Raw genomic sequence first — 19,943 nt, forward strand, 5'->3', positions numbered from 1 at the left:
TTCGGTTCACGGAGTTGTTTGACATCATTTTTGTTTAACATCATTGATATATATGTCTATTGTCTTGTAGTGCTGCTCATCCTACGCAACGGGAAGATGACATGCCTTCCTTTAACCTTGGGATAAGTCCCCTAGCATCTCAAGCAACTCCCCCTCTCAACCAACTCAACCCTCTGAGCCGACTGTTTCACAGCTGAAAATTCTGGAAGAGGTGGTGGTAGATGCTGGGGTGACGGCTGCATTGAAATTTGCTGAAGCAACAACTGCCGAGCCAACCTTCACAAGTGCTGAAGTTTTCAAAACTCCAGAGAAAGCCAAAATCACAAGGGAGTTGATCGAAAAGTGTTATCATTGGATGACACTTGTTAAACAGACCAAAGATAATAACAACGAATATGACGCTATATTCGTCTTGAAGCATGAGGCACTTTACGAGGGGGTTAGAGAATATTTCATGTCTCTAATGCCCAAACAACAAGTGGAAAAGCACGGTACATTCTTTGCCAATTGTGTTAACGTTAATGATTTTTCTAAAGACTCTTATACATTATATCTCATAAATTTTCTTCCTATAGGTGGTGACTATACATAGCATGATTTTTAATGACATAAAATATCGCCGGTATCAGGAACAAATATATATTGTGCCACTGGATATTGTGGCAAGCTAAATATCTTATTCCCTGTTGTTTGATGTTTATCGCCTCTTATTCGAATCATGAATGGAGTTCTGTTCAGTGGACCTGTTCATGTTGATTTTGCATATGTTTCCTGTTCGGTTTGGTGTGAATGTTCATATTGATTCACTAGTCTGGTTGCTTCTGATTTAACTGATGTTCGTTTTGCAGATGTTTATGTTGGGAACCATGGCATGGAATACACTGATAAAAGGACAAATAAGGCCTACCGTTTCGATATCGAATAATATTCCCACCACCGCCATTTTCTTGACAAAAGAAAACTAGCATCGCATCCATTTGTAAGTATTCATTTCTAAAAATTCTTTGATAATTTTCTCGTTTGCTATTGTTTTGACTGAAATATTCTATCATTTTTTCAAACTTCAGCTGTTTGTGCAGGTTTGCAACGGAGGGCATTGGTGGTTGTGGATTGCCGATGTAAAAAAAAAAGGCATTCTATGTCCTTGACCCTGTCAATAAGGACAAAAAAGATATACATGAATCGAGAATAAAACTGAACAAATTTGTTGTAAGTTATTTTGTTGTAAATTATTCAAATTATTCAGTACATGAGAGGAGTTCGGTTCACTATTGTTGCTTCTGTTTATTTACTTTTTGTGTCCCTTTCATGGTTTAATAATTTTCCAGATGAGGGTGTACGCTGGGGCAGAACCCTTAATGGACGGAAAGGGAGAGGAAGCAGAGTATATCATGCTGAACGGTCAACGTACAGAATAAGAATCTTTTCTCTTCAATAGTGCTATTTTTAATGTGTTTTATTTTGTATACTCTTAATCATATTATACTCAATTATTTCTTAGCTATGATTGCGGCATATACGTCATGAAATGGCTCAAAACAATTGATCCACAAAAGATCAAAAGCGGAAAAAGATATAAATATAGAGCTTGGACACAAGTAAGTACATTCTACATTAATAAAGTTCTTTCATTTCTTATTTCATTTAGGTTCATTTTTTATGTAACTAATTCCTTTCAATTGAAATGTAGGAAGAGATTGATGACTTCAGGTACCAATATGGTCCGAATATTCTGTTGCACGAAATGAACAAAATTAGAGACCAAGTGAATCAGGCATCTGAAGCAATAAGACTCCCGACATCTGCTGCCCTCCCCAACCCTTATTGTAAATTCACATCTAGGGATTTAGATAGTAAATAGGATATACTATGATTGACTGGTTGTAATTAACAATATTTTGTTTAACTTGTTTAAAAAAGCAAACAATGCTTCTTTCAATGTATATATGTAAATATTAATTTAAATGTTAATGTATATCTAATCTTAATATCAATGTATATAGCTAACGTTCATATTCATATCTGATTCAAAATAGATTATTCCTTGTCTTGTCGGTCTGAGATGTCAATTTATATATCTGTTGGAACTGTCTGGCTGCTGTTTTGTTCTAGGCTCACAGTGAACCCCAAACACACAGTGAACTTAAAGTAATACACTGGACGAACCGAATAACTACATATATCAATATAGCAGAGAACTAATTATAAAAAATATTTCTATCAATTTTCAGTTTCAAAAACACCTGAACTCTTTGACATTTATATTAATAAAAAACTAAAACTCAGTGAACTGAAATTTATAAACACAGTGAACCAAAATTTATATTAATAAAAACTAAAACTCCTATAATCCTCTATGGAAAAATTCATATCTGGTGCATTGTAAAGGTTAGAGCTTGACTGAATGGTTGATCCACAATCTAAAAGGTTCAGTTGCAAAAGATATAATAAAATCGTATATTAGGAAAATGCACAAATGAATTTTTCTTAATTGAAAGCAAATAAAATTTACCTCATTTGGAGTTGTCTTTTTCTTTTTTTTTCATGGCATTTGAGATCTTTTTTTCTAGGTTTGATCCAAGTCTGTTATTGAGCCGACCTCTTGTTTTGACGCGTGGCGGGCTTTGAAGGTCGTTCACATCACTCAATGTCGTTTCTTCATGGGATAATGAACTTTTTTCTTTGCTTTTCTCTTGATATTCTTGCATCTCGGCCATTACCTTGTCAAACGCCCGATGTAGAATTCTGGTCAGCTCCTCGGACTCGGATGCAAATTTGCATATACTATGTGATCGAAACACCAAGTCGTCAAATCTTTTACTTCTCAGCTTCAGTAGAGGCTCATCTTGGCTGCTCTTGATGTGTGTGTGCCTCCTCTTTATGTTCTTGCTCCAACGTTCCAGTATGTATTTTGGTGCCACGTTATCCACTCGCTCGAAACTTAGGATGCTCAGAGAATGGCTGCACAATATGCCCATTGACTCGAACAACAAGCACTGGCACTTTACCTCTCATGATACTGCGTCGTAGGTGACAAAAAACTTGTTGAATGCCGAGTTAGAAACCTTCTCTACGACTTCGTATGTTGTGAAACCTAAGGTGGAATGCATTGATCTTGTGATGCAGTTCACTTTTTCTCTGAATTGTGCTTGAACTTCCCTGAACTTCTCGTGGGTATACACGTGTTGAAACTGGGCCTCTATTGCTGATTTTGTTGCACACGATATCACAGTGTAAAAGTCTACAGCGTCGAATTCTCTCTCTCTTTGCTCTCTGCTTGCTAGGCAATTGTCGTATTGCTTCACGAATTATCTCAAGGAGCTGTTGCGTATGATGTACTTGTTGAAAAATGAGTGCTTGCTCTCGCTCCTTTGTATGCTTCTCATCTCGCCCCAGAAGTGGTGATCCAGGTAAACTGGAATCCATATATACCGATCCTCATACAGCGCTGCAAAATGAACCGAAAACCTAAGCACCAGTGAATGGAAATTTGTGCATGTTTTAACGACATGAAAATAATTCGAATTCAAACATCGGTTACCTGAGAGCCACTTGTTGCCTCCGAGGCCATACTTTATGAGGAAATCGTTCCAGTTTCTGTCAAATGCATTTTTTGTGTACGAGTTCCAAACAACATGGCTCATCTCTTGTTCAATTTCTTCGTGTCCCTTATAGCCGTTTAGTTTGTTTATGATCTTTTTCATGATGTGCCAGATGTACCACCGGTGAATTATTGTTGGCATACACAGCTCAATTGCCCTTTGAATTGATGAACATTGACCGGTAAGAATTTCTTTTGGTGCCTTCCTTCCCATGCAATGTAGCCAACACTCAAATAGCCATTTGAATGATTGGATGTCCTCATTTTTCACAGCGCGCATCCGAGAAGTGTCGACTGGCCGTGGTGATTCACGCCCACAAAAGAACCTAAAACTAGATTGTACTTGGATAAATAAGCGCACCCAGAACGTGATGAACCGAAAGTTGTACATGCACTGAACATGAAAATATATGTGACTGAACGGAATACCTATTTGTGTTATAGGTGGTGTCGAACGAAACCACGTCTCTGAAATACTCAAATGCGGCCCTGCTTCTTGCATCGGCCCAGAATGCATATTTAATGCAGTGATCGCCTTCAAGGTTGAACTAAAAGAAGAAATTTTGGTTCTTCTCTTTCATTCTTAGTAGGTACTTCCTAAATTCTTTGGCATCATCTTCTTCAGAAATATTCCGTACATCCCTTGTGATGTAATTCCTCACGTCTTTTTCTATGAAACTTAGTTCACGGTGGCTGCCAGCTGCTACCACAAATGATTGATAAGTTTTGATTGGTCTAATTCCAGCTTCCTCGTTGCTTTCGATGGTGTGACGCACAAACATGCTAAGCTCCCTGTGTTGTTTGAGCATCTCTGCCTGGTCTAGACAGCAAGGATGTGATTGATTCAGAATAACTTTGAAAATTGTCCAAAGACCAACGTCCTTCATTATGTGTACGTAAACCCTGGCTGGACAATTCAACCCGGCTGAAGGATTTGTTTTCAAAGTTGGAGATATCTTGGATTTCCACCTCCCCTCTCTGGTGTATACGATTAGTTAATTCTTAATCTCGTCTCCGTCCCAAGTCGTGTTCCTTATTTTGGTAGAAAAACCAACAAGTTTGGAATAATGTTTGTAGAACTTTCCAGCTTCTTCTAGTGTCTTGAAAATCATCCCCACCTTTGGGACAAATCTTTCATCCACAACATAGCTGGTCTGCATGTGAACCAAAAACGTCATTACGGTGAAAAAATTATTTAGTACTAAGTGAATAAAACATAATACATTATATATATTCCTATAATATTTTTTACAAACTCATTTCTGCATACCGAACCGAACACGTACTCATGGTGAAACAACTCTATAGTAATGAGTGAACGAATATTGAGTGAACAAAACATAATCCAGTGTATTAAAATAAATTCAAACTCCTTTATGCTTACCGAAACGAACAGTTACTCACAGTGAAAGAATTGTATAGTACTTAGTGAACGAAACATAATGCATTATACAAAAGCAAATTCGAAACACCTCTATCTACAATTTAGATATTATCAATTCAATTCGATTCAATTCAATTCAGATTCAAAAACACCTACGTCCATTGAATTCAATTCAAATAAAATTCACAATCGCATTCCATTCAATTCATTCAAAATTGAACAATCCAAACCTCATCAGCATTATTCGTTTCAGATGAATAAACCAGGTCGTTCTCATTCAACTGATTTGAAGTTGAATCATTCATTGATTCCATTCAGAAGAGAGAGGGGGAAATGCGCGTGTGGAGGAAGTTACTTGGATAGTTTGGATGAAAAAATTACATGGATGTAAAGCTTTTCTACTATTTTAATGACATAGATAAATTTCTAAAAATTATGGTAAAATGGCACAAATTTAAAAATACTAATTTTTCTTATAATTATTTTTAAAACTTAATTAATTTATAATAAAATTGATCAAAAATTTATTTATATAATACATATTAAACATTTTTATTGAAAACAAACATGTTCAATGAAATTTTTTTGAAGACCTATTTCAAATAAAAAAAATATGAGGAGCCAAATATATGTAATGAATAATATGTACAATAAAAATTAAATTAAAATTAAAATCAAATTATAATTAATTAATTAATTTTTAATTATTTTTAATTTAAAATTTAAAAGAAATAAGGATTCCATCGATTATCTAAACCCTCCCAAAAACTGCCTTCCTCTCCTTATTTGTTGTTACCTCCTTCTCACCCGGTCTCCTCCTAGTTCACCGGTGTCGCTCCAAAACAGACACCAGCCGCCGTCCGACACAGATTCAGCTGACGCCAACGTCCGCAAAGGCAACCACCCAGCAGCACCCTCCGTTCGTGTGCGTCGTTCCCGCGGTCTTGCAGCGCCCCAGACGTGCAGCCATTCCCTCGCAGCTGGCGTGTGTCTCCCTCCCGACTCGCTCCTTCTCTGTGACGGAATCAGCCACAACCACCGCCACCGCCGTTCACGAACACTTGCAACGTTCCTGCAGCCACAACGAGGAAGGCGCTTGCGTCGTCCTCGCAGGTATCTGCTATTCACAAGGCCAATGTTATACAGAAGACTGAAGGTCTTTTCCTCAATGTCTATCATTACCTTCCACTTACATATAAATATCTATCTTATTTTATTTGTGAATCTAATAGTAACCTTCTATTTTTTGAATTTTGTTTTAGAGTAGTCGTGAGGTTGCAGAGGACAATGGCTGCATGATGGTATATTTGTGAACTTGGATTTAGAGTGCAATTGTATTTGGAAATTCATTTTGAGTATTGAAAATGGAATTACTCTCATTCATTTTTATAATCTACAGCTTGTGAAAAATCCTGCTCTTTTTTCTATTTAGTGATGTCAAACCTCTATGGGAATATTATTAGTGACCTTTGTGCTGGCTTGGCTGGGGATTTGGGTTTAACAGTAAGGTAAATTTTGCACTTTGGTCAACAAATTCTAGAAGCTACAATCTTATCTTCTGACATCATTTCATACATGTTTTACCTGCAAGGTTGGTGAGGGAGGTATTATCATCAACTTATTATAGAATATGGGATTTGAATGCATGTTTCATGAAGGTGCTCAAGATCAGTTTGCCCTCTGTGATTTCATAAAACTAATTTGATCTTCTCTTTCTTTGAAAAACAAAATTGTGAATAGTAATTGTTGTCAATTTACTTCTGTGGTAGTGGTCACAAACATGTTCTAATCTATGAAACTTTGTACTTGTGTAGAATTTGGCAAATCCAACTGCTTTAATGCTGAGGGGTGTTTCAATGTTGCGCCATTTGAATCTCCATGACAAAGCGGACCAAATTCAAAATGTCATCCTCGACACAATTGTAGAAGCAAAGTACCGAACTGCTGATCTTGGAGGTAAAGCAAAGACAACCGATTTCACCAATGCAAGTATTGATCATCTCTAAATTATACTCTTGAGTAGGCAAGAAATTCTTATTAACAAGGGAATGTGCTCTTATTACCGAACTACAAATTGAATATGACTTTATTATGTTAGTTTTAGAATAGTGCTGTTCTTGATTAATAATACAGGATAATATACAATGAATAATTTACTTATGTATTGCTACAAATAGACTCGCATAGTTCTATAATGTCTTTTTATTCATGTAATTGATTAATACAATAAGAATTCTTGCTGTTTATATTGCTCTTATTCATTGATTTTTTTTCCGCATCAATGATTAAGATACATCATGTATTATACTTTAAACCATTTAAACTAAGGGGATGTTCATTTTACTATGATTACATATGGTTCTTGTCATTCTAAAATGAATAATTATTTTAGGTATACCATTTGTAGTATAATTTATTACTATGTTGTGTTGATATAAACAAAAAAGTAAAAGAGAAATTAAAATAGGCCGGATATTCATTTTACTAGGTAAGATGATGGTTATTTGCATTGTAATTTGGTTGTTTGTTTGATTTGGATTAAATTTAACATAATTTTTCTAGATTAAGGGCTTGTTTGGGTGAGCTTTTAAGAAGAAAAGATCTTTTTTCGAATTATCTTTTTTTAAAAGATTTTATAGAGAAGTAAAAGTAATTTTATATTTGGATATCTCATGTAAAAAGGTTTTTTTATCTTCAATTATGTTTGGGTATAATAATATAAAAGTACTTTTTTGTTTATTTATTACATGAAAAACATCTTTTTTTTAAGGAAAAAAGATCTTTTAAAAAAAGATGTAAATTACAGCTTCTCAAAAAAAAATTTTTTTATTTTACTAGTGCTTTTACTTTTACTACTAGAAATTTGCCAAACACGTTAAAAAATTAAAAAAGATCTTTTTTCATTGAAAAAATATCTTTTTTTAACAAAATAATGGCGCCCAAACATACACTAAAAGACTTTGTTAAAAAATATTATGAATATAGTGCCTATTATAAGCTGAAATTTTACTAACACGCTTGATCCTATTTAAGTTAGTTATTTTTTTAAAATATAAATTAATAAATTATAAAATATATGTCACTACAATCTCATTATTACACAATTTATCATATGCACTAATGATTTTTTCTTCAAATCAATGATGTTCTAATCTTCATTTATCAAGAAATGTATTGTTATTGACCAATTATATTTCACCATATTTTGGGAAAATTAACCACGTCATATTTTTTCTTTTCCTTTTTAATTAGTATTAATTCGATAATTAAAAATTTTTTTATTCCTGCAATATATGTTCAATAAGATAATAAACAAAAAATATAAATTGATTGCACATTTGATAACCAAAAGAAAGAAATCGAATACAAGAAAAATTCACCTTATTATGTTTTCTATACAAAATTGTAGAAAGATTAAAGCGATAAACTTTTTAAGTTAATAGCTATTTGTTACTACCTACTACTGCTAGTCTGCTACTCATATTTGAAATAGAAGATATAAGCAAAATACCTAACATAACTACTGTTAGAAACAAGAGACTGAGAGAGTAATTTGAAAGGTGTATTATTGAGTTGTGTTCAAAAGTACAATATACAAGAGATATTTATAGGTGCTAAATGAATCAGAGTAATAAAGACATAGAATCCTATAATTAATATACAGATATACTACATAAATATAGACGATACTAATTGATCCTAATTGATACTAATGATTCTCTAACATCCCCCCTCAAACTCAAGTGGGAGCTAAGGATACCAACTTGAGTTTGGATAACAAAGTCCGGAAACGAGTCGGGTGATGAGCTTTCGTGAAGATATCAGCAGTCTGATCTAGTGTTCCAACAGCAATGAGACGAATAACATCAATAAGGATACGTTGCCGAACAAAGTGACAATCAAGCTCAATGTGTTTGGTGCGTTCATGAAAGACATCATTATGGGCGATCTGAATAGCACTGCGATTATCACAAAAAACATCAGTAGGGGACGACTGAGGAGCACCCAAATCTTCGAGAAGCCAACGAACCGAGACAACTTCAGCAGTGGTGTCAGCGAGGGCACGGTACTCACCGTCGAATGATCAAACACCATTGTCATCCGCTGCTTACCTATTCTCATGAAGAAATCATATAGTTTTCGCTCTCTTTCAACAGTTCCGTCTACATTCTCTTGTAGCAGTTCTGTCTGTGTTCTCTCGTGGTAGTTCCATCCGCAGTAGTATAAAACTTTGGTCAATTCATTAAGAGAGTGAATGAATTTCCGGGTTTGGCTCCTGGCTGCGATCTTGACAGCGTTGGAAAGCTGACGACGAGAGGATCACAACGGTGCCGGAGGTGACGAACCAAAGCGTCGGAAACAGGTCGAAAAATGCGAGCAAAGAGGCACGGGTGGTAGCTAGAAGGAAGAGCAACCTGGTCGTGGCAGCGTATTTCGGCGGCGCGTGGAGGCGCGTCTGACGGCGGATGGCGGTGGTTCTAGTTGCGTTGGAATCACGGAGACAAGACGAACAAGATGGTTATGGGGGTGACGAACCAAAGCGTCGAAAAGAGAACGAAAAAGGAGGCCAAAGAACACTGCCGGAAAAGGAAAAACAATGGGGCTATGAACTAATATTCATTGAAAAAAAAGGACCTAAGCTCTGATACCATGTTAGAAACAAGAGACTGAGAGAGTAATCTGAAAGATGTATTATTGAGTTGTGTTCAAAAGTACAATATACAAGAAGTATTTATAGGTGCTAAATGAATCAGAGTAATAAAGACATAGAATCCTATAATTAATATACAGATATACTACATAAATATAGACGATACTAATTGATCCTAATTGATACTAATGATTCTCTAACAACTACCACTGAAAAATATCCCACTCATCATTAACAAGATCCTTGTGCTCATCATTTTTGAATTTTTCCATCTTCTTCTCCTTCAACTTCAGCTTCTGCTTTAACTTTTGAAAATTGTAAGAACAATCCTCAGACAATCTTCAACTAAATAAGTTAAATTGTAAACAACCTTATCAAAGAATTGCAAGAGACTTGTCCCTCTCTTCAGACAAACCGAGCAGACGAGATTGAAGTTCCCTAAGTTCAGTTACAAGAATTGCCTTTTCTCTATAAACTCTAGCACACCCAAACAGCAATATCTGCTGTGAAAATCAACCATTTAAATAGATATTAAAGTAACCATTCGTTTTATGTTAATTCAGAAATGAATATTCGAGTCCAGAGCCCACTTTAAGCATCTTATATACATTTGCTTACTTAAAAAATAAGACACCTCTCAAACATCACCTAATTCAAACAAGCTATCAATAAAGTAAAATCTACATAAGAGTTACTATGATGAAAACCAACCATCCAAATGCGGATTAAAATAACCATCCGATTTGTACGGTATCACATCATATTTAACATGAATTATTAGCAAAGACAAAAGTAACCATACATCTAATATTAAGGCAACATGGTTATATTAAATTATCATCAAGACAAAAACAAACTGATATTTAATTGATCAATTTATTGAGTACGTAACTCGACTTGAGGATCATATATGCATTTAAATTACTACAACGAATCTTTAAAAGGACTCAGATACAGAGCTTGGATGCTTACAAACAAGAAACGCGTCAAACACCAAATTCAAACAAAATAAAAACTTAGTGAAACCAAATATCAGTCCCTATAATAGAAACCAACCATCTGGCAACATGATAAAGTAACCATTCGAATAGTGTCAACATGCTAAAGTAACCATCTACAACAACAATTTTTAATACACTTTCAGTGAAATTACAATAATGGAGTTCTTCACTATGAACAATCAAACACTTCAACAAGATTCATTACATGTAAAACTACTAGCAAGAGAAACAGATATCATCACATTAAGAAATCAACCCACTAGCCTTCGGTAGATCGTCGACCACGTTAGGTGTCAACGAGCTCAACCCATTCAACTGTCACGGGTTCAAGGGGCTGACGCAGAACGGTGGTTGCAGGACGCAGGGGGCGCGCACAGCGGTCTCGGTACTAGCGCTGAGACGAGCCGTGACTCAGGCTCTTGCAATGTGCAACTCCATCGACGATAGGCCCTTCGGTGAAGCACACGCGTGACCCGCGACGAAAACAAGGGGCGACCGCACTGGCTGTTGCCGGCGACCAAAGAGGCGCGCGCTGGAGGGTGAACCGTGGGGTTCTGGTCGGCGTCGATGGAGGTACAGTGGTCGGATGGTCAGCGGAGGTCACGAGGATTGGGTTGGAGGGTTGCCGTCGGTGCACAAATAAAGAATTGGAGGAAATTTTAATTAGGAATTAGACGGTTATAATTAAAATAAAATTGAATGGAGTTTTTGAAATTAGGGTAAAAGGTGGATTGATTTTGATTTTTAACTTATATTGGGTCAAATAAATAATTTATTATAAATATTGTTAAAATATTTCATTTTCTCATTGTCTCCCTAACAGAATTTTAAATAATCTTAAATTTAAATAGTTTTATAACGTTGAAGAATTGGAATATATGTTTTTATTATGAGAACTTTTTTCTTTCTTAAAATTTGAACTCAAAATTAATAATTGTTTAGAAAAATTATAATATTTTTCATGTTTAATTAATAAAATATTAGATTACTATGTACATTAATAAATAAAATATTTTTGTGACAGAAAATAAATGATTTTTTTTTTTTTATAATTCAATTGAAATGTGTTCGTTTTTGGGTAACAGTCAATTTGAACTTTCATTTATTTGGGCTGAAGTCAGTTGTACGCAAAGTCCAAAACCAGAAGAAACCAAAAGCCCGATAGCCCAATCTATCTATATTAGGTGGGCTTGGCCCGGAATGGGTAGATACTAGATACAGAGCGAGATTCAAAAATTAAATAACGCAGCGTTGGTGCGCGCTCTGTGACTTCAAAGTGAGAGATCTTCATTCATCAGCTTCAGATTGAGATCCAGCATTTTAACTCAGTGAGTTTCAGTTCCATTAACTCCACAGAATCCCTTCGCTCTTTCTCAATAATAAATTTAAGCTAAGGTAACCTCTCCAACCAAAATTCTAGTCGTTTTGTTTTGTTTTCTCCGTGTCTGTTTCATATGTTGGTATACAAACGATGTTGTTCAAATTTCATACAAATATCATGTTTCGTAAAGCAAAAATGTTATTTTCACACTAAAATCAGCTACCAATATATTTGTGTATAAATATATGTGTGATTTAATTTATTTTTAATGTGTATTTATATTCCAACATGTAAAAACACTGGTAGCCAACGCTGGTGGTTGATTTTGGTGTGCAAGTAGCGTAGTAGTTTATAAAGTTTCTGACTCTTATAATAATAACTACCTCATAAGTAATGCAAATAGTGCTGCACGTGATTCTGTAGCTTGTAGATCTATTACTATCTTCCTATCCTATCTATGAAGCTGTTGTGAAATTCCCAGGTTTGAATGTTTAACTGTATCAGGGAAGATAAGAAAATGGATGGTGTCCAGAGAGAGTTAGAGGAAGCAAAAGAACAGGTGGGGAAGCTTAAGGAAGAATGCCGAATCAAAACACAGCTGGTTGAGAGTTTAAAGAAAGATTGCTTTGAAGCTTCTCGTAAACTTCAAGAAGCTAAGCAGCAGGGTGAGAAACAGGCTAGCCGACTCGTTCTTAATTCCGAGGAGATATTTGAACTGAAGAAGATTCAAGAAGATCTCAAGTCTAGTTTGCGCGAGAAAGAAACACATATTATGTATTTGAGTGCAGAGAATAAGAAGATCCAAGCTGATTGTAATGAGAGAATGGTGCAATTGGAAGAAAATAACAGAAAGCTGGTTTTGGATTTAGATGAAGTAAATGCTAGAAACACTTTTCTGGAACATAATGCTTGTGCCAGCAGTAAGGAAATCTCGGGCCTCAAGACACTTCTTTCGGCTACAGAGAAGAAGTGTTTGGAGGCAGAAGAGAAGGCTAGAGAAGCTAAAATTTTGAGGAGGAGAGATGACGTGATTCTGCAATTGGAGGAAGAAAATATAAGCACACATGACAAAATTAAGTGGAGGAATGAACAGTTCAAACACCTCGAAGAAGCACACGAACAGCTGCGAGTTCAGTTCCAATCAAGCAGAGAAGAGTGGGAGAAGGAGAGAGCTCTACTGCTTGATCAGTTATCTTCCTTGCAGATTAGTTTGGATTCTCAAACAAGAATTGCTGAGGGGCTCCAATCCCGTTTAGAGATGTGCAATCATGCATTAGCTCGCGAAGAAAGCAAGAGGAAACTCCTGGAGGCTGAAATTTCCGAATTCAAGTCTCACTTCGAGAATGTTTTTACCCAGTGTGAAGAGAAAAAGTCAGAGATACAACAATTGAACATACTGAGAAATGAAGAGATAGTGCAGCTCAGAAGTTCATTAGGGGACAAGGAGATGCTGGTGAGGGAAATGGAACATAAAATTGTTCGCCTTGAACAAGATAATAAGGAACTGGGAGAATTACTCAAAGAACTTAGAGAAGCTCAAATCCATAATGCTGGTGCAAATTCTTTGGTATCTAAGCTCCGCAACAAGCTCAAAAAGTTGGAAGAGGTGCATAAAAACTGTTCCTTGATGCTCAAGTCTAAGGAATCAGAATGGAGTTGTCAAGCGGAAAAGATGGAAGCAGATATCAGTACTTTCAAGTCTACACTGAACACCAAAGAACAAGAAATAAGGGAGCTTCAAACAGAACTTGAGAAGTGTTTTTGTGCAATTGAAGAGAAACATATGGAACTCTTGATCTTTAAATCACAACTTGCAGAGGCTGACTCAAAATCATTTTTGACAGAAACTGATAAAGCAGTTTGTATCAGTGAGAATGAAGATTTGCTTTGTCTCAGTACAGAGCATATGAGATTGAAAGATGATTCACAGAAGGCTATGGCAAGAGAATGTTTAGTGTTGGAGGAAGAGCTTGAACGACTGAAGAAAATGCTAGACGAATCATCTGAAGGCCAGCTTGTTTTGAAAGAGCAACTCTTGCAGGTGGAAAACACCCTAAAATATGAAAAGGGTGTTGCATTTGAGGCTCTAGAAATGCTGAAACTTGAAGTGGCCAATAAAAATGATGAGATCTCCCGATTAGATTGTGAATTACAGAATTGGAAGTCAACTGCCGAAGCCCTTGACATTTCTTTCAAAGAAATTCAGGCAACTTGTGAAAAGATGGAAGCTTCCCTTCTTTCACAAGCTGAGAATGAAGAACTCCTTAAGCATGAAAATGGAAACCTTATCCGCATTGTCAAGGATCAGGAGAGGAAAACTGAAGATCTTCAGCAACAGATAGCTTTATTGGAAAAGCAATATGCAGAGATAACGGAGGAAGCAGAAAGATGTAAGCAAGAGAAGAAGGAACTAGTCCAAATTTCAGAAGAGAGAGATTGTTGCATAAATAATCTTCAAAAAGATATAGCCTTTGCTTGCTTGAAGCAAGAATCATTGAGAAAAGAAATAGAAGATGCAATTGTTGCACAACTAGCTGCTGAAAATGCCCTAGAGCAAGAGAAAAAGATACTTTTGAACATTATAGCCAAGAAGGATCAAACTATCAACCACTTTCAGGAACTAGCTTCAGCAATGGAGCAAGATTTGTTAAGTGCAGCGTGCTTGGCTTTCTTGGAACAGGTGGAAAATTCGGTTGAGGTCAGTGTGCTTCATGAGGCCTTAAAGGAAGCAGAATCCCTGGCAAAACAGGAAATTGAAGAGAAGAACATGAAAATAGTAAAATCAGAGTTGGAAATGACCAATTTGCTCGAGAACTCTGTGCGCACTGAACAATCATTCTTATGTTTAAAGCAAGATTCAAAGCAGCTTCAAGCGTCTCTTGAAGTCATGAAGTTGGAAACTGAAAGATTGTCTGATAAACAGCACAGCATGGAAGGTATAATTACAAAGCTCAAGTTTGAGAGAGAAAATTTGCTCCAAGAAATCATGAAATTAACAACAGAAAGGGACAGTATGTTGCTATATATTGAAGATGTCTGTGATAGGATTGGAGAGATGTCTAGTGAGGATATGCACTTGATGGAGAAGTTGGGAAATATACTGAGCACCTCCATAGATGAAAATGAAACAGGCATGGACTCGGTACTGTGCGACAAGCTGCACGATTCTGATAAAGCAAATGGTTTTCATTTTCCTCTCAGAACTAAAAGAGTTGAAGAAAATTTAGATGGACGATCGCCACTGAGAGAGGTTAACAGTTGGCATGTGTAACCAGAAAAGTAACTTGTTTTCTTGCTTAAGACATGCCATAAGGACTAACTTCCTCTTCACATTTTGCATGTTTAGTTCTATATTGGCTTCAAGTGCACATGTAGTCAAATGGTCTGCAAAACAAAACTCTTTTGCTGAAAGATGCAATAGGTGTAGTCAGGTAGCTATGGCGCATGAAGCTCACAAGTTATAACACATGTTCTGAGCTGCATATGATTTTCTTTTTATTATTTCACATGTTTTCAGCTGTTTCATTATTTTCCAGATGTAGTATATCAGCTAAGTGGTGAAAGCTGTGCATGTATGGATAAACCTTCTGTTGTACTTATTATATTAAAGAAATCATCGATTTTTATTGAGAATTTAAGCATAAGTTGCATTACATCCAATGTTACCTAACACAAATCACCTGCATTTTCATCAATTTAATTGCGCTGTTGAAAATATTTCACCCTTTTTTCATAGAGGGGGTTCAATCCACACAACTTCAGTTTATTCTATTTCATCAACAATATAGGACATTTCTGTTTGCAGATACTAAAATCTAAATTTCACCATTAAAAGTACTTCCTAGATTGGGAGTGATTGATACAACATATTTGGGTTTTATGAATTATGGGAGATTTGAACTGTTGGAAGTATCTGGCTTCTTAGAGTACTTGTCCAACCATCTCTGCTTGTTCTTCTGAGATGCATTCCAGTTTTGAGAGAATCTTGTAAGCCCTTCTCTTAGTGCTCCAAGGTTGACCCCATTCCCAACCAAGACGCTTGTCACTCCCATCTTTGATACCTATGATCCCAATCATACCACTCTTACAACTCAGCTGGAAAATTTTCAGAAACAATAATAACATGGTTTTTATTTGATTACCGCTTGGATGTTCCTATTCTCATCATCAAAAAAGAGCATAGAGTTGAAGGGAACCCCAGTTGTGGAATGAATTTTCTGGAAATGATCTGTTTTGTGTGTCCAACTTGAAAATATCTCCTGAACAATAAAAAAGAAGATAACAAGAATTGAATAGAAGGACGCATGTAATGAATGGAAAAGAGAGAGAAAGAGAGAGAAGGGACCTGGGCAACAAAGATGGAATTAAGGTTGAGTTTGTTAAGGAAAGAAGAAGCGATGTGAGGAGTGGGGGATCTAGAAGCAATGGCAAGATGGATGCCTTTTTGTTTGAGAGCGAGCAAGATGCCAGTGGCATGAGGATACAGAGAAGGCATCTCGCGCTTCGACCGGCACTCACTGAAAATGAAAATCAATCAATGATGGGAGTTAGGGTAGAAATAACAAGGGTGGGTGCAGTGAGTAGGTAGGTACCAGTAGAAAGGCCAGAGAGTGTAATCGAGATCGAAAACCACCAGTTTAGGTAAAACCTCTGACGCTCCCAATATCTGCACAGCCTCCTCCTTCACCTTCTCCACATCCCCCATCTCTCTCTCTCTCCCCCGCCAACCGGAAGCTACAAATATTCCCTATACAGTAGGGGTGGCAACATGTACCCTATCCACGGGTATCCAACTCGATCTCACCCGCTCGGGTAGGGTTGCCAACTCGATCCGCAGTGAATAGAGTACGGTACGGGTAGGGTTCTCGTGCGGGTCGGGTAAGATGCGGGTTGAGCTTTAACCTTACCCAACCAACCCGCACTCTATATAAGTGGGAAAAGAATTTTCTCAAGTTCTTTTAACAATTGATATAATACAGTATAATCTTTCACCTTTAATTTTATGAATGGGACCAGAAATAAATAAGAGAGAAAGAGCAATAAATGGTTAGATTGAACACTGGATACCATCCAATTTTTTCTCATTGGAGAGGATCCACTCCCATGTTTATATTATATACTTATATAAAAATATGTTTTAAGTGAATGTTGAATCAAAAACTTCTCACTAAATGCAAAAGATCCTTAGCCACTAAAAAAAAATCATTAATTGATAATTTAATATTTTTTTTTACATAAAAATCAGTTCTATTTTAAATTATCATCAAGTTATATAATAATGTTGTATATTTTTTGTAATCTGCGGGTAGGATCGGGTACCCGCGGGTTAAGAGCAGGTAGGATTAGGGTTAGGATATTCTCAACCCGCGGGTAGGGTAGAGTTGAGTTTATATAAAAATCTCAACTTGCGGGTAGAGTTAGGGTTGGATCCAAACCCTACCCTACCCTACCCATTGCCACCCCTACTATACGGCCACTACGAACTTTTTATTTAGGAAAAAAGGACAAAAGTATACTTGAAAGTTCACACGCTAATGAGTCACGCATGCACACTATTTATACATTTCGGTGGATACATTTACTCTTTTGACCATCGGCATGTGGTGTCGTTAAATGATTGAAGTATAATTGTGTCCAACGTGTAAACTTTCAGGTGTATTTTTGTTCCTTCTTCCTTAAAAAAAAAACACAAAAAATACTGTATCCGCCAGAGTGTATAAATAGCGTGCACACGTGACTCATTAAATGATTAAAGTATAATTATATTTAGCATGTGAATTTTCAAGTGTACTTTTGTCCATTCTTCCTATTTTTATTATTGAGATTGTGGTGGTGTTTTTAAATAATACAGAGAGTTAATATGTTTTTTCTTTATGTGGATGGTCACAATAATGTAGAGAGTTGGTGTTTTTATTTTATTTTTTAAATATGTAGATCTGATTCTTAAAATTGTATTCTACTAAATTTCAACCCAAAACAAAAAGTTTAATTTGTGTAACAATTTCAGAAACAGATTCCTTTAATTTTATAATCTCTCAAATTCAAAGGTGAGATTTCATAACAAAAAAAAAAATAGCATCCATAAAAAAAACACACCACTTGCCACTGATATTCCATCTCTAAAAAAATCCCCCTCTAAATGCTTGTTGAAACAAAAAAAATCACAGAAAAAAATTAAAATATAGAACATTTAATCATGTTATTTTAGTTTGAGAGTGTTACTATGAGAGAGAGCGAGAAGAGGTGAAAAATACTGGGAGGGATAGAACTAGGCATTTTAGTAGAAATTCGAAGATTTGGAATCGAGAAGAGTAATGTCGTTTGGAAAACGAATTTTTTTCTATTTTTGTAGATCATCTTTCTAAAAATATATCAAAGAGGGAGTTGTACCACTTGTTCAACTGGATTGTATGTATAAATGATATCTATCTCTCACGAAACAAAAAAAGTAATATATATATTTTTACATTCATCCATTATACAACGAAGAATGGCGCTATGAAGGCTATTACGAAGATGAATAGAATGAGATTACAAGCAAAGGTTGTTTCAGTAGGAGAAGTTAGGTATCGACGTACAAATGAAGTGGAGAATAGGAAGAGACATAATGAGGCGGGTGACGTCCAGTATATTGTTAAGTTTCAACCTCAACATGAGGAAAGCCGAAGGTTTTCATAGAAGAATGTGAAAGAGATGAGGAAGAATGGAAAAAAAAAAAAAGAAGATCCACATGGCAATGGGTGGACAAAGACGATGAAAATTCCGGTGACAAGAAAATCTGGAATGATTACAGAGGAGTCTAATAGGCGGGACAACAAAGGCTATTGACTTTAATTCTTTGAAGTCCATGATTGGGAAGAATTTGCCTCAAGTTGTGCAAGTATGAAAATTAGGAGCGTACAAAGCACTCCTGACTTTTGATAGTGTCTTGAGTGCAGAAGAAGTTTACACGTTCAAAATGAACAACCAGTTGCAATTTTTCCATAGTGTATGGAGATGGGATGAGGAGGAGCATAATGAAACTCGAAGGGTATGGTTAGAGTGCTTTGGTGTTCCTTTGCATACGTGGTCAACAGAGACGTTCAAAATAATAGGAAGCCAATGAGAAGAAGTTATCGGGTGTGACAAAGCCACGGAATCATGCCTCTCATTCAGTGTAGGACAGGTGCAAATTGATACTTGTTTCATGGACATCATTAACAAGTGGATTCACGTCACAACTGTTGCTAGCGGATTCGATGTCTTGGTTAAAGAGGTTGTTCATGAGAGTTATGGAGTGGAGTGCAAGCTTGAAGAGGTAGGTCATCCTTGTCTCCTGAAAGCATGCGAGAGGGTTGCAAGTAGTTTGAGCGCCATAGCGTCGGTGGAAAGCATGGATCCGGTGGTTGAATTGGTGATGGCAGTGCCAAGGGAGGAAGAAACGGATAAGGGTAGAGTAGTAATTCCAGAGAATATTTTGAATGGATTGAGTAATTACAATTCAATTCAAATTTGTGTAGCAAGGGAAACGGTTGATCCTGATTTAGAGGGAAGTGATGATTTTATGGGATATAATGATTTGATTATTAATGATGTTGAATAAGAAAAAACAATTAGCTGTGATTATGATACTGATGGGCTGAAGAAAAGATTTTCTTGGAGAAAAAAGAAACAAAAAACAGGCTCCTTAGTAGGCCCAATAATGATTTTTGTAACAATTGTGGCAAAGGAGGGAGTTTGGGCCTCATTTCCTTAATTGAAAGCCTAGTGCACGCTGATGCTGCTGGAGGAGGGGAGCTAGTGAGTCCGGGTTGGGCAAGGGTTGACCGGGTTGAAGCCGCTCCACATCCTGGGTTATGCACCGCGGTCCAACAGCAGATTGAAGGGGAGATCTCTCTTTTGGACGGCGCAACTATTCGACGCAGCATGGGAGAGCTTCAAGCCGGTGAGTAGAGATGGGTTGGTGGAGGTGAGGGGGCCGTCGGGCCTGCAGCGGTGGATGCTGG

General features: G+C 36.5%; 2 protein-coding genes across 4 annotated transcripts; one reads left to right on the forward strand and one right to left on the reverse strand.

Moving 5' to 3' along the window:
- The first annotated feature begins 11,881 nt into the window (after nt 1-11,881).
- Nucleotides 11,882-15,599, forward strand: LOC107623402 (uncharacterized protein At4g38062-like). 2 transcript variants are annotated; one of them, XM_016325639.3, is made up of 2 exons: nt 11,882-12,032; nt 12,463-15,599. In XM_016325639.3, the coding sequence occupies exon 2, from the start codon at nt 12,476-12,478 to the stop codon at nt 15,227-15,229; it is 2,754 nt and encodes a 917-aa protein (XP_016181125.1). In that variant the 5' UTR covers nt 11,882-12,032; nt 12,463-12,475; the 3' UTR covers nt 15,230-15,599. The 2 variants fall into 2 exon arrangements, with proteins under 2 accessions (XP_016181125.1, XP_020968684.1); XM_021113025.2 differs by having other exon boundaries at nt 12,468-15,599.
- Nucleotides 15,600-15,624: 25 nt separating this feature from the next.
- LOC107623403 (Haloacid dehalogenase-like hydrolase (HAD) superfamily protein) lies at nt 15,625-16,710 on the reverse strand. Of its 2 annotated transcripts, none has more exons than XM_016325640.3 (4): nt 16,551-16,710; nt 16,304-16,475; nt 16,101-16,217; nt 15,625-16,019 (listed from the first exon to the last, which is right to left on the reverse strand). In XM_016325640.3, the coding sequence occupies exons 1-4, from the start codon at nt 16,661-16,663 to the stop codon at nt 15,843-15,845; spliced, it is 579 nt and encodes a 192-aa protein (XP_016181126.1). In that variant the 5' UTR covers nt 16,664-16,710; the 3' UTR covers nt 15,625-15,842. The 2 variants fall into 2 exon arrangements, with proteins under 2 accessions (XP_016181126.1, XP_020968685.1); XM_021113026.2 differs by having other exon boundaries at nt 15,625-16,053.
- Nucleotides 16,711-19,943: the final 3,233 nt, after the last annotated feature.

Source organism: Arachis ipaensis, chromosome B10 (assembly GCF_059453495.1).
Source record: "Arachis ipaensis isolate K30076 ecotype BB chromosome B10, ASM5945349v1, whole genome shotgun sequence".
Classification (NCBI taxonomy): Eukaryota; Viridiplantae; Streptophyta; class Magnoliopsida; order Fabales; family Fabaceae; genus Arachis; species Arachis ipaensis.

Bases quoted from the DNA above. Each gene is read 5' to 3' on its own strand.
- LOC107623402 (XM_016325639.3), top strand. From the start codon at position 12,476: ATGGATGGTGTCCAGAGAGAGTTAGAGGAAGCAAAAGAACAGGTGGGG.
- LOC107623403 (XM_016325640.3), bottom strand. From the start codon at position 16,663: ATGGGGGATGTGGAGAAGGTGAAGGAGGAGGCTGTGCAGATATTGGGA. The intron at 16,218-16,303 runs GTCCCTTCTCTC...TTTATTGTTCAG, and splicing joins ATTCCATCTTTGTTGCCCAG to GAGATATTTTCAAGTTGGAC. The intron at 16,020-16,100 runs GTAATCAAATAA...TTGGGATCATAG, and splicing joins AGAATAGGAACATCCAAGCG to GTATCAAAGATGGGAGTGAC.